This window comes from Rattus norvegicus, chromosome 5, assembly GCF_036323735.1.
Source record: "Rattus norvegicus strain BN/NHsdMcwi chromosome 5, GRCr8, whole genome shotgun sequence".
NCBI classification, from domain to species: Eukaryota; Metazoa; Chordata; class Mammalia; order Rodentia; family Muridae; genus Rattus; species Rattus norvegicus.
This window is the reverse complement of record NC_086023.1, coordinates 143,949,961-143,962,856: the sequence shown is the minus strand read 5'-3', so window position 1 is coordinate 143,962,856 and position 12,896 is coordinate 143,949,961. Positions and strand designations below refer to the sequence as shown.

Here is a 12,896-nt window from a genome sequence, read left to right as displayed (position 1 = left end):
GCCTTCCACACATGCGTAAGAACCTGAATTTAGATCTCCAGCATCCAAGTTTTAAAATGTCAGGTGTGGTGGCGTGTACCTGGAATCCCATTGTGTTTGGTTGGTTGGTTGGTTTGGCTGATTGGTTTTTCAAGACAGGGTTTCTGTGTGTAGCCCTGGCTATGGTCAAACTCACTTTGTAGACTAGGCTGGCCTCTAACTCAGAAATTCTCCTGCCTCTGCCTCTTGAGTGCTGGGAATAGAGGTGCGTGCCACCAGTGCCCAGCATTTGTAATCCCATTGCTGGGGAGCCACGGAGGGGGGTTGAGCTTGCTAGCCGGGCACCCATTTGCCTCTTTTTAAATTAAAAATTTTTTAAAAATGTATGTATATGAGTGCTCAATTTGCATATATGCCTGCATGACAGAAGAGAACATGAGTTCCCATTGCAGATGTGAGCCACCATGCGTTTGCTGGGAATTGAACCCAGGACATTTGGAGGAGCAACCAGTGCTCTTAACCATTGAGCCATCTCTCCAGCCCCTATTTGTCTTTCTATTCTCAATTTTGAGCTAGAGAAGTTTCTACTCTTTCTACTTTCTAGAAGTTTTCCTCAGTTTTCTCCCTTCGTTCACTTTTTAATCTCTATTTCATTAGCAGCACTTTTCTGCTTCCTGGACACTACATCTTAAGATAGCACTCTATCAGCCTCTTTGACCTCTCTGAGCACAATGGCTCAATCTGGATTCTTACGTTCCCCTTAAATTCCCCTTTGTTTGAGTTTTGTTTGTTTGTCTTGGTATCTGAACATGTCTCGGGGCTCAGTGGGAGTGTCTAAACACCCCAAATGGAAGTCCTGTGTGCACAAAGTCATCTCATCAACCTGCACCTTCATAATAGGGTGCATTCATCCCCTAGTTGAGGTTGGATATTGTAATCCTTAGGTCTCTTCAGAGTAGGTAAGATTAGCGAAAGATTGGCCTTCTTTGATCGCCAGCATTCTGAAAGCCAAGTTGGAGAATCTAGCCAGAGGAATTTCTGTGTCAGCTTTTGGTGTTGACACTCATTTAATCCCCTGTTGGTGGTACAGTCCTGTGCCTTCAGCTATGCTGGCATCCTCCTTCCAGGGAGCTTTTGTTTTGTTTTACCTTTTTCAGAGAATGAACTGCCACATAGAAACACAAGGGCAGCTGCCCATTAACGAGACCCAGACAGGGGCTGGGACTCAGCCTGTGTCTCAGACTGCTTTTCTACCTAACTATCACTCCATCCATCCAACTACCTATCATCCATCTATCACTCCATCCATCCATCCATCCATCCATCCATCCATCTCACTAGCCCCCTAATTTTTTTTTAAATCACTGTGGTGTCCCTATCAGAGTGATTAATCTTTTTTTTAAATCCTTACTTATTTTTATTTATATGAGTACACTGCAGTTGTCTTCAGACACACCAGAAGAGGGCATCAGATCCCATCACAGATGGTTGTGAGCCACCATGTGGTTGCTGGGAATTGAACTCAGGACCTCTGGAAGAGCAGTCAGTGCTTTTAACCACTGAGCCATCTCTCCAGCCCCAGAGTGACTAACCTTGTCTGGCAATATTTAACAGTTGTGAATAGTGCCCAAACATGACTTTGGTTTTTCATTTTTAAAATTGTTTTATTTATTTACATTCCAAATGTTGCCCTCCTTTTTCTTCCCCCTCCAAGAGTTTTTCAGCCCATTCCCCCTCCCCTTTGCCTCTGAGAGGGTGTTCCCTTTCCTACCCCACCCATTCCCTTCCCCCTCACCCCTACCTCAGTCCCCCATGGTCCCCCTTCCCTGGGGCATCATAATTACATTTGTTTCTTGTGTGGTGAGGATGTGTGCCAAGGTGCATGTGTAGAAGTCAGAAGACAACTTGTGGACGTCAGTTCTCCTTCCACCATGCAGGTTCCCGGGATGGAACTTGTGTGGTCAGAGTTGGCAGCAAGTGATTACTTGCTAACCCTCCTCACCGGCCCCACCACAGAGACTCATACACTGCTTGTGAGAGGTCAGAAACTAAAATAACTGTGAAGAACTATTTAAGGTATCTAAGAAAGGAATGTGCATCCCTCATGACCCAGCAAGTTCATGGACAGTCTGTTCTAGAGGTGTGCATATACGTGTGTGTGTGTGTGTGTGTGTGTGTGTGTGTGTGTGTGTGTGTGTGTAAGATAATATGCCCAACGTAAACAATGGCACACATCTGTAATCTCAATATGAATGCTGTAATTTTGAGACTAGTCTGTGCTGTGACACCTCATTTCAAAAGATTAAAAGGGGACAAGAACAAAAAACCAAGTCAGGTATGGTAGCCCATTGCTATAATCCTAACAAGGGAGGGTAGAGGCAGGGGAATTAGAAGTAAAGACATGACTGTGTAGTGAGTTCCAGGCCAGCCTAAGTTATATAGCAAGACCATGTCTTAGAAAAAAAGAAAAAGACCACCGATAACATTTTAAGTGTCCAAGGAAAAGTCCCAAGGCAATTAGAGAAGTTGTGTACTTATCCAAAAAAAAATCACTTATTAGTAAAAATGAAGAAATTAATTGATATAGTTGAGCTAGAAACAAGCTTCAACTAAAGTCTGGAAAAAAATAATTTTTTCAGTTACATAAAATTCAAGAACTGGGATTTAGTGATGTGTATTTACATTGTAAATCCATAAATAAGGCACTAATACAGAAGTAAGAATTTTGGTTTTCTTAGAGCACTGTTAGATTTGGGAAAGATTTTGAGACAGAACCCTCTTGGGTACTAACGATTTTTTTAGGTTAGTTTTCATGTGTCTAAGTGTTTTTTCTGTATTTATATGTGTGTACTTCTGATGCTTCTGGAGGTCAGAAGGTATTGGGTCCCCTGGAACTGTAGTTACAGGTGGTGGTGAGCTGCTGTGTGAGCGCTGGGAATCAAACATGGTTCTCTGGAAAAGCAGCCAGTGTGTGTAATTGCTGAGCCATTCTCCACCTAAGTGACACTGCTGGGGCAAGTAATAGTTGTAGCATTTAACCTTTCAAGACTCCTCCATCAGTATCTGCCCAGTGTTAAGTTAGAGTTGCGGTAAGGGTTTTGACAGGACCCATCATATTGCCATTTTCGACTATTAATTTTGATCCGGTCTTTCTTGGTACGTGTCCTAATTATTTCAAGTGTTGCAAATACTTCTCTTTTTTCCATCTGTAACTTTTTGTTGTGTCAATTTATTTTATTTATTTACTTATATTTTACCTTGCAGTACTAGGGATCAAATCCAGTGACATGAGCTAGGCAAGTCCTCTAACCATCAAACAATGTCCTCAACCCTCCTGTGTCCTCATACAGATTCAGTTTGGTCACAGCGAAAAATCCTAACTTCATTTTCATGAGGCTTCATATAGTCTTTTCAAAGAATTATTGTACAAATAATTATTTACATGGATAGTATAACTCTGCCTACAAGCAATAGATAAAAGAGAAAATGGCAGTAGAAAACTATTCAGAAGTGAAAATAGATGCCCCCATGTTTGAGGCACAAGCGGGTATCTTACGTTGGTAATTTCCAGTGCTCTGAGAAGTATCTGATCTTTATTTCTGTATGTTCGTGTCTGTGTGTACACACAGTATGTACATACACCATGGTTTGTTGTGTCCACATAGACCAGAAATGGGCATCAGATCCTTTGGCGCTGATATGAGTTCTGGGTAACCAAACTCAGGTCCTCTGGAATAGTTGTTAAACGCTCTTAAAGCTAGAGTCATCTCTCCAACTCCAGAAATTTTTTTGTTTGTTCTTTTGTCTTTTTTTAACAGATGAATAATTAGAAGCTCAGAGGACTGGAAGTGAAGGTCAGTGGTATAACCCTTGCTTAGCATGCATGAGGCCATGGGATCAGTTCTAAGAACCATGATAAATAAATATATTCATTAACAGTGAGAAAAGTCACTAGTGAGGACTGGGCTAGAAGTGAGGTCCAGTGAGTCACTCCAGTTTGATTTCCACCTCCTTTTTTTTAAATTAAGATTTATTCATTTATTATATATAAGTACACTGTAGCTGTCTTCAGATACACCAGAAGAGGGCATCAGATCTCTTTACAGATGGTTGTGAGCCACCATGTGGTTGCTGGGAATTGAACTCATGACCTCTGGAAGAGCAGTCGGGTGCTCTTAACCACTGAGACATATCTCCAGCCCTTTCGTTCTCTTTTTGTTGTTTCTCATCAGAATAATTTCTTTTTATTTATTCTTCTCTCATACAATACACCCAAATGTAGCCTCCCCTCAACCCCTCCCATTTTCCCCACCTTCCCTCTCTCCTAGATCCACTGTTCCTTCATTTCACAGAATGATTTATTTTTAATTGAGATTTTTTTAAAAATCTATTTATTTTGTATATGTGAGTACACTGTCACTGTCTTCAGACACACCAGAAGAGGGCATCGGATCCCATAACAGATGGTTGTGAACTATCATGTGGTGGCTGGAAATGAACTCAGGACCTCTGGAAGAACAGTTGGTGCTCTTAACCACTGAGCTATCTCTCCAGCCCTTTTATTGAACAATTTTTAAAAATTGTTTTCTAGTAGTGTACTTGTTAGTACACCTAAGGCTCTGGGTTAATCCCTAGAACAATCAGGGATGAATTAGTTAATTAAACAAACATACAATTTGTGAGATGAGTAAAGGATAAGTTTCCAACAGAGACAAAAAATTAGGAATTGGGTTGGGAATGTATCTCAGTGGTAGAACATTTGCCTAGCATGTAAAAGCTGTAAGTTCAGTTCTCGGCAAAAAACAAAACTATCCATAGCAATGAGTAAATCTAGTAAAAGATGCATGTATTTTAGGATATATTGTAAAAGTTTAATGAAATTAACCCTAATAAACTCAATAGTGCATTATGTTCACAAGAGCCAGCTTACTCATGGTGTCATTACCTAGGTTGCTAATTTTTTTCAGTTGTCTTCTAGGTACAGTCTTAAGTAATTAGTAATATCTTGTTTTACCCAAACTTCCTTAACGTCTTTATTTTTCACTTCAACTGAATTCTGAAATTAACTGAAATTATTTTAATTTGTACTACATATGTATTTACAATGTAACTTATTTCATTCTATAAAGTTTTAGGTAGATCCCATTATCTTTTTAATTATACTTTTATTTATCTTGTGGGGATGGCATGTGTGCAGTGGTCAGAGGACATGTTGGAGAACCTTGGGAGTCCTGGGGTGGCATTCAGATGGCACCTTTGCCTACTGGCCGAGCCATCCTGCTAGCCCTTGCTTCTACTCTTGCTGCTCTCACAAATCAAGCCACAGTAAGAATTCTAATGTCCGTATCATTTTATAGTTGTGGGATTCTTCAAGAATATCTATTCCAATACAGTGAAATTGAGTTGAAATAACTATGTATGTCTTCATATTTTTATATATCTTTCACTTAGTGACACAATTATTAGGTTATATTCTATAATCTTTAAGTGCTTCATTTTCCTTTTGGCTTATTGTCAGTCTGTGGAACCAGAATCGGACTTTAGTATTCATCTTGATTCTTCAAACTGTTTTTTAAATATATCTCTTTAATTGTAAATGAGATTATTAATGAAATTTTATGTGGTTTGTCATTTAGACTTTGAGATATGAGATGTCTTTTCGTGTCCTTTGCCACTTTTTGTTTTATCTGGGATTTAGGAACATCACATGTTCTATATTAATTTGTCGTAAATTTTGCACACATCTCTACCAATCTTTAGCTGACTAAGACTTGTTTATGATGCCTTTTTAATTACAGTTTTATGGTTTGTAATTCTTATTTCTTGTGTAGAACATTCTTCTTTATCTCCAAGATTGTAAAAATACTCTGTATTTTCCTTAAGTGTTTGTTTCTTCTACATATTTAATTCCTTGGGTAGTATTTCGGGTTTGCGCATATAGATGGAGGTCTTCTATTCTCAGTTTCTTATCTACACAATCTTTTAGCTTGAATAGGAGTGTAACAAATCTGATTATTTTTTAAATTTACTTCCTTTATTTTATGTGTATGACTGATTTTCCTGCATGTATGTGCACCGTATGTATGCCTGGTGCCAATGGAAATCAAAAGAGGGTATCTGATCCCCTGCAACTGAAGTTTCAAATGGTTGTGAGCCAGCCTTCAGGTGCTGGGAATTGAACCTGACTGCTGTCAGAGTAGCCACTGAAGCATCTCTCCAGCTCTGCCTTATTCCGAAGAATTGTCCTGACTGTTCTTGTTTCGCTGCTCTTTTGTGTTAATCGTAGCATTAGTTTCTGTGCATGTGCCGTTGCATCCTATTTGACAAGTCTTAGGTCATGTTGGTAGGAGTTGTTTTGAATAGGCGGATAAATCTGAGAAAAAGTGTACATGGCTAGGGTATTTTACTCTGCTATTTAGAGCATTTTGAAAATCTTTCTGTATTAAAGTACCTATTTGTTCTGTAATTCTTACACATCCTTTGTTTAGACTTCCATTCAATTGCTTTAAAATTTTGGTTCTGGGTCAGCAAAAGGATTCATTCAGTAAAGACCCTTGTTACCAAACCTACTGACCTGAGTTTAATCCCCAGAACCCATATGGCAGAAGAAGAGAACCAACTCTTGTCTCTGAGTGCCACGTGTACGCCATGGCATACACATACCCAATGCATAGTACACCCACATGTGCCTTTTAATTAGATTTTGAATTGATTGCTAGTATATAAAATGTAATTTATTTTTTAAGCTTAAGTATAACAACATTCCTAGTAATTCATCTACAGACTAGTTTTCCATATAGTTACTCTAAAGTATAATCATCTGTTTTCCCTTTCTTTTTTACTTTTGATTTCTCTTCATTTGCGTAAAGCAAATGTAACTAGGAACTTGTCTTAAACGAAGTTGGATTTATCATGGAGTGTCATTAGACAGCTGATAAATTCCTTTCCAGCCCTGGCGCAGTAAGAATATGAGCTGCTACACTGCTAGGTTCTATCAAGTGCCTTTTCGGGGCCATTATCTATAAAATTATTCTTTTCCTCTTTAAGGAAGGTTTACATTAACCCAGAACCTTCAATTAATAGATATCATCATGTTTATAGTTTACTTGCTTAGTAATTTTAAAATGTTAGACATTAACTTTTTTCAAATCTATTTATGAAAGGGGAAAGAAACAATAACATATATGTTGGCTTATGAAATATTAGGAGTCAGCAGGCATCGTGATACATGCCTGCAACACCAGCCAGGGATGGGACAGTTGGTTTGGTTGATGTAGCTCAGTGGGTAGAACGCTTGCCTGGAGCAGAGAGCCCTAGGTTCAATCCACAGTACCACATAATCAGACACGGTGGTGCAGGCCTGTAATCTAAGCGCTTGGGAAAGGAAAATAAGATGAACAGGAGTCCAAGGTCATACATGCATAGTGAGCGGGGCTGTCTGAAACAATGAAACAACATCGAAAGTTTGAAAGGTTCACAGAGGGCTCCAGAGATCTCTTACCATTAGAAATTAACCCTTCTTTAAATGGTGTTCATGGATTTCAACCCATCCTTTTCAAAGCTTTGTATCACAAAGTTTAGTTTTCATCTCAAATGCCCATGTCACTGCATGTAGTCTAGGAGATGGTAACAGTGAGTGGTTAGAAGAGAACAGGAGGGGGCTGGAGAGATGGCTCAGCGGTTAAGAGCACCGACTGCTCTTCCAGAGGTCCTGAGTTCAAATCCCAGCAGCCACATGGTGGCTCACAACCATCTATAATGGGATCCGATGCCCTCTTCTGGTGTGTCTGAGGACAGCTACAGTGTGCTCCTCTACAAAATAAATAAATAAATCTTAAAAAAAAAAAAAAAAGGAAGAAGAAGAGAACAGGAAATGCAGTAGAAGAAGCATTGTAGGCATTGGTATGGTAGTTCCAACTGTGAAACAGTAGGCGTGATTGCAGCATCCAGGGAGGAAAATCTCCTGTGGGATTAAAGGAAAGGTAAAGGTGCCTGTCCTTCACAATGCACTTCTTTTATCTGTTTCTCTCTAAAAAGTAGGCCAGGCCAGCGTGTGCTGGGCTAATCAAACAATATGAAACCATGTGTACAGTATATATTGTACTGGCATGTTTTCATTTTTGGTTTGTGGTCTTTGTTTTTTGTTTTGTTTTGTCTGAGACAGGGTTCACCCTATGTAACCCTGGCTGGCTATGTGGCCATAGAGATCTGCTCCTCTGCCTCATAAGTGCTGGGATTAATGGTGTGAAATGCCACCTCCCTCTTTGCTGGCATTTGTTTATGCACAAAAATGGTCCTACAATTTTTCAGTAAAAGCTATCTGGCTGGAGAGAGACGGTCCAACACTTAAGAGCAGTCTTTCGGTCTGAAGTCCATCTTCAGCACCCACACTGGGCAGCTCATAACCACCGGTGACTCCAGCTCTAAGGGATTCAAACTCTCTTCTGTTCTCAGAGGTCACCATACAGTCACGCATATCCACTTTCCCATGGACACATACACATTCATAATTTTTATTCCTAAAAAAAGAATATAAGGTTAAATATGGTGGTGTATACCTTTAATCCTAATACTAAGGAGGCAGAGGGAGATGCATCTTTGTAAGTTTGAGGCTAACCTGGGCTACATATTGAGTTCTTTTTTTTTTTTTTCTGGAGCTGGGGACTGAACCCAGGGCCTTGTGCTTGCTAGGCGAGCGCTCTACCACTGATCTAAATCCCCAACCCCTGCATATTGAGTTCTACACCCAGGTCTACACAATGAATGGTTGTCTTAAAGGAAGAGAAGGAAGAGAAGGAAGAGGAGGAAAAGGAGGAGAAGGAAGAAGAAGAAAAAGAGATGTGTAGTCTTTTAATCATGTTTATAGTTCCAAAACCTAAAAATAAAAACTATTTTAAAAATAATCGTGCTGGTTGGTAAACCACCACTTGTGACTCAGACCTCTGGGCAGATCCCCCCTAGGAGGACCTGTGGCTTGTATTGAATATCTCTGTTTTCTCAGACCTTTATAAGATGAAGAAAGCTGTCTCTGGAAGAGACTGTAGCATGTTAGCATAAGAAGCCTGGTTTAGGAAATGATCCACTCTTCTCTACTTGGGCATTCTTTGGCTTCACGGGTTCCAGTTTCATAAAACACTTCATTGCGAGGGTGGTTACCCATGGCGAGTTAGATGATAAAAACTGTAGTAGTTGACCTTTCTGTTCTCGTACCTCAGAAACCAAACTGCTTCATTTTGGAAAACACTTACACATAATGTATGTATAGATATAGATATTTATATGTAGATATGCACACACAAGGGATCATTTTAACTGTATACAGTTAATTGTGGAAACCTAGAATGAAGTTTCTTGGATTTGTACTATGTGAGGTTTTTTTTCCCCCTAGTTTCTGCCACTGCCTTTTACAAAGCACAGCCTGTCATTCAGTTCATGTGTGAAGTTCTTGACATTCACAACATCGATGAGCAACCCAGACCCCTGACCGATTCTCATCGGGTAAAATTCACTAAGGAGATAAAAGGTGAGTTAATTAGCATTTAGAAGACTAAGTACTTTCAGATATCATTTCTACAGTTTGTTACTAATTAGCATTTAAGACACTATAAAATGCATGGATAACACAGTTTTCCATTGAAGTTTTTTTATAATTAGAATCATATTGTGTAACATGATCAATAGAATATAGATTAATTATAAAATGTTACATCATATCCATTATTGTAGCTTCTTAGGTAGTGGTTGAATGAAGAATCTGCTAAGTAATCCAGCTATGTTTTTATGAATATTGTCCCACGCTAGCTAGAGAGAGGAAGTGGTCTCATGGGAAAATGTTTCTCTGATACTGTTACATAAGAATCTTACGTTAAAGATATTGCTACTTTAGAATTTGACTCACTCTCTGAACATACTCTAATTAATGTTATTTTCTGAAATTCCAGTCTAAAATGGGAGTTCACCATTTTCATGTGTTACTCCAGATTGTACTTAGCTATTTAATGTACACTACAAAGGCAGCTTACAGTTATTACAGTGGTGTTGTGTCCTATGTTCATTAGAATAAAAAGCTATTCTCTATGGCCCCTCAAATTAAAATTCCTCTAATAGTGTTCTGATATTACATTCTGCACATATTTGCTCCTTCTGAACATTCTAAGGGCACTGATAGCTTTGCGTTCAAGCTTTCTCAGCAATTTCAGGAATTTTTAGAAAGTAATTTGACTGTATGCAATTCTTTCCTTATTTATGACTTTAGTGTCTAATCCTCACGTAAGATGTAACTCCACTGTCCTCAGTGTGGTAGATTGACGTGAAGGAAAACCACATACTATCCAGGAAGGCGTAGCTATCTTTGTTTATATTAAATGCTGCATCTTAAATGAACAGAAATGATTATGCTCTTGTTTAAGATTTTACCTATTCGTTGCAGATAATTTTCAGCTTGTGGTTTGAATGAAGCATTCGCATTTGTTCACTGAACATCTCTCAGTCCCCAAACCAGTTAGAGTAGGTGACTACATCCTTGCTTGTTCCTGTTCTCATTCATTCTGTGCCATTCAGTAACTACAAACAAGAGACAGTCGTCTTAATAAAACCTGAAAAGGCCAGCCCTTCCTGTTTTGTCAGTCAGCATCCATCTATCTCGAGTCAAGGGCCACAATAAGAAACTGTTAATGATAACTGTTTGCAGCCATATCATTGTCCTCTCATAATCTGTCCTAACTGCAGTTAGCATGGTCAGGTCAGTGCATTACCTGCCATTATCTATGTGATCATCTCAATGCCATGGTTTCTAGCCGAGTGGCTGCCTAGTTACCACCCTGATATCATGCAGTCACTTACATCATTGTGCGGTAACTATGCAACCAACTCATGTCACCGCTCTATCACAGAAAATACAAGATGTACAGAACAAGGATTCAGCTGCTGCCCGGAGAGCATGGACTCGGTCTTAACTTCAACTGCTCAGGGGCCAAAGAAATGACTGAAAAGTTGACTAGAAAGCATTATAAAGTTGATGTTATAGTGAAGGTAAAGCCAAGTTTATAGGTTCCATATTTGTTAAAGCCAAACTTTGGTTGGATGGAGGGTTTGGGGAGGGCCTGGGCAGAGAGTTACCTATTCCACTCTTTGTAATTTTGACTTTTTGCTAGCCCCTGGATTTGATTGAATTGTTAGGTATGATCTATGATCTTACATTTGGGGTATAAAGTCTGGGTTATATCTAATTAATAAAACTGTATATTTTTTTCCTCCATTGAAAGTCAAGAAGACTTTTTTAAATGAGGACTTTTTAAAGTACACCATGTATCTTCCCACAGGAACTCAGAAAAGAGAATTTTCTGTTTGGTGATGCTTGGTTTTAATTTATATAAGGAATTTGATGATAGCTGCTAGATGCTATAAATCATGTCCTAACAAATATAAATTTTAGTATATTGATTATAATCTAGTTGCCCTTATCTCCAACTAGTTGGTAATAACTTTTTATCAACCAATGATTAATGGTACTTACAAAGCAGAAATATTGGGGGAAATTTACTTTTAGTTAATATTTGTTCTATAACCATGTAGAACCGTATTTTTGAAAACTATGCTTTTTTAAATCATGGGAAAGACTTGAAAATAAATAAATGTTTCAGACAACAGAGATTTACTTTGTCCCCAAAATATAATATTTTTATGTTCCTTACTTCATAGTATTGCTGTTTCCCTCTTTTTTTTTTTTTCTTTTTAAATTCTTTTTTTCGGAGCTGGGGACCGAACCCAGGGCCTTGCTCCTGCTAGGCAAGCGCTCTACTACTGAGCTAAATCCCCAACCCCTGCTGTTTCCCTCTTACAAGGCCTTCCATTGCATTTTCCGGCCTCCTTGATAATAATATACTGACATAATAAATATTTGAAATTTAATTTTAGAAATATAGTTACAATGAAAAATTACTTCTCAAAGGTTTAATTTTTATTAAGAATACTTTTTCAAAAAAAACATTTATTATCCTAATTTGTACTGATATGTCAAAAGAAAATATTTACTATGAGTAAACTTTGTGATTGGTACTATAGTTAATAATTAGATAAGAAAGCAAATTATACCGTGGTAGAGTTTCTCTTGCCATTCTGTACTGGGTAATTCTTGGCTGAGCGCTAGGTGCAGTTCTATACATTGTAGAATATAGGGAAGTATCCAATCTCTATTCACCAGCTGCCAGTGATATCTGTCACCTAGCTGTAACAGTCACAGAACCTGTGTTGGGGGCTAGGAGTGTGACTTAGTAAAGTATTTACCTAATGTGTGCCAAGGCCCTGGATTGGCTCATAGCCTCACACGCACACACACACACACGCATGCACGCACGCACGCACGCACGCACACATGCATGTAATGTTCCAGGGCGAGGGGCAGGCAAAATCACATCCAGATGACAATTACTATACTATAGGAATTTATAAATAAAAAAGTAAAATTGCTTAAAGTGTAATGACCATAATTTCTGTTCAAAAAAAAACTCCATTTTTACCCTTTTAGACTTACTCTTTGGAGCCTAGGCCAAACTTTAGAAATGTGTCTATTTTTCTGTGAAGAATAGCTATTATATGTCCATTTCTTAACACCTCCTCCTGGGTTACTACTTTGGCCACTACGGCAGCCAGTAGCTTGTTTGCAATTAATTAAAATTAAACTTTTAGTTTATCGGGCACATTAGCTGCATTTCCTGTCCTCAGTAACACGTTACTAATGATTATCACTATTAAGCGCACGCATAAAGCATCATCTATGGAAATTCCGTTTCTCATTAGTTCTTAAGGAAATTCCTGCTGGCCATAGTAGTACATGCCTTTAATCCCAGCACTAGAAAGGCATATGCAAGGGGATCTCTGGGTTGAAGGGCAGCCTGGTCTATATTAACAAGTTCTAG

The 12,896-nt window shown here is 38.7% G+C and overlaps 1 protein-coding gene across 6 annotated transcripts in view; it reads left to right on the top strand.

Moving 5' to 3' along the window:
- Positions 1-12,896, top strand: part of Ago3 (argonaute RISC catalytic component 3) — an 84,790-nt gene that overhangs the window by 35,890 nt on the left and 36,004 nt on the right. For 3 of the 6 annotated variants that reach the window (XR_005504456.2, XM_008764024.4, NM_001271193.1), the window contains one exon: positions 9,368-9,502. Coding sequence is in view for 4 of the 6 variants with exons in the window: in NM_001271193.1 (NP_001258122.1) it covers positions 9,368-9,502 (135 nt within the window). In the remaining 2 variants the exon portion in view is untranslated. Of the gene's footprint in view, positions 1-3,797; positions 3,834-9,367; positions 9,503-9,535; positions 11,011-12,896 lie in introns of those variants that run through there. The other 3 variants (XM_039110019.2, XM_017593400.3, XM_039110020.2) reach the window with 2 other exon arrangements.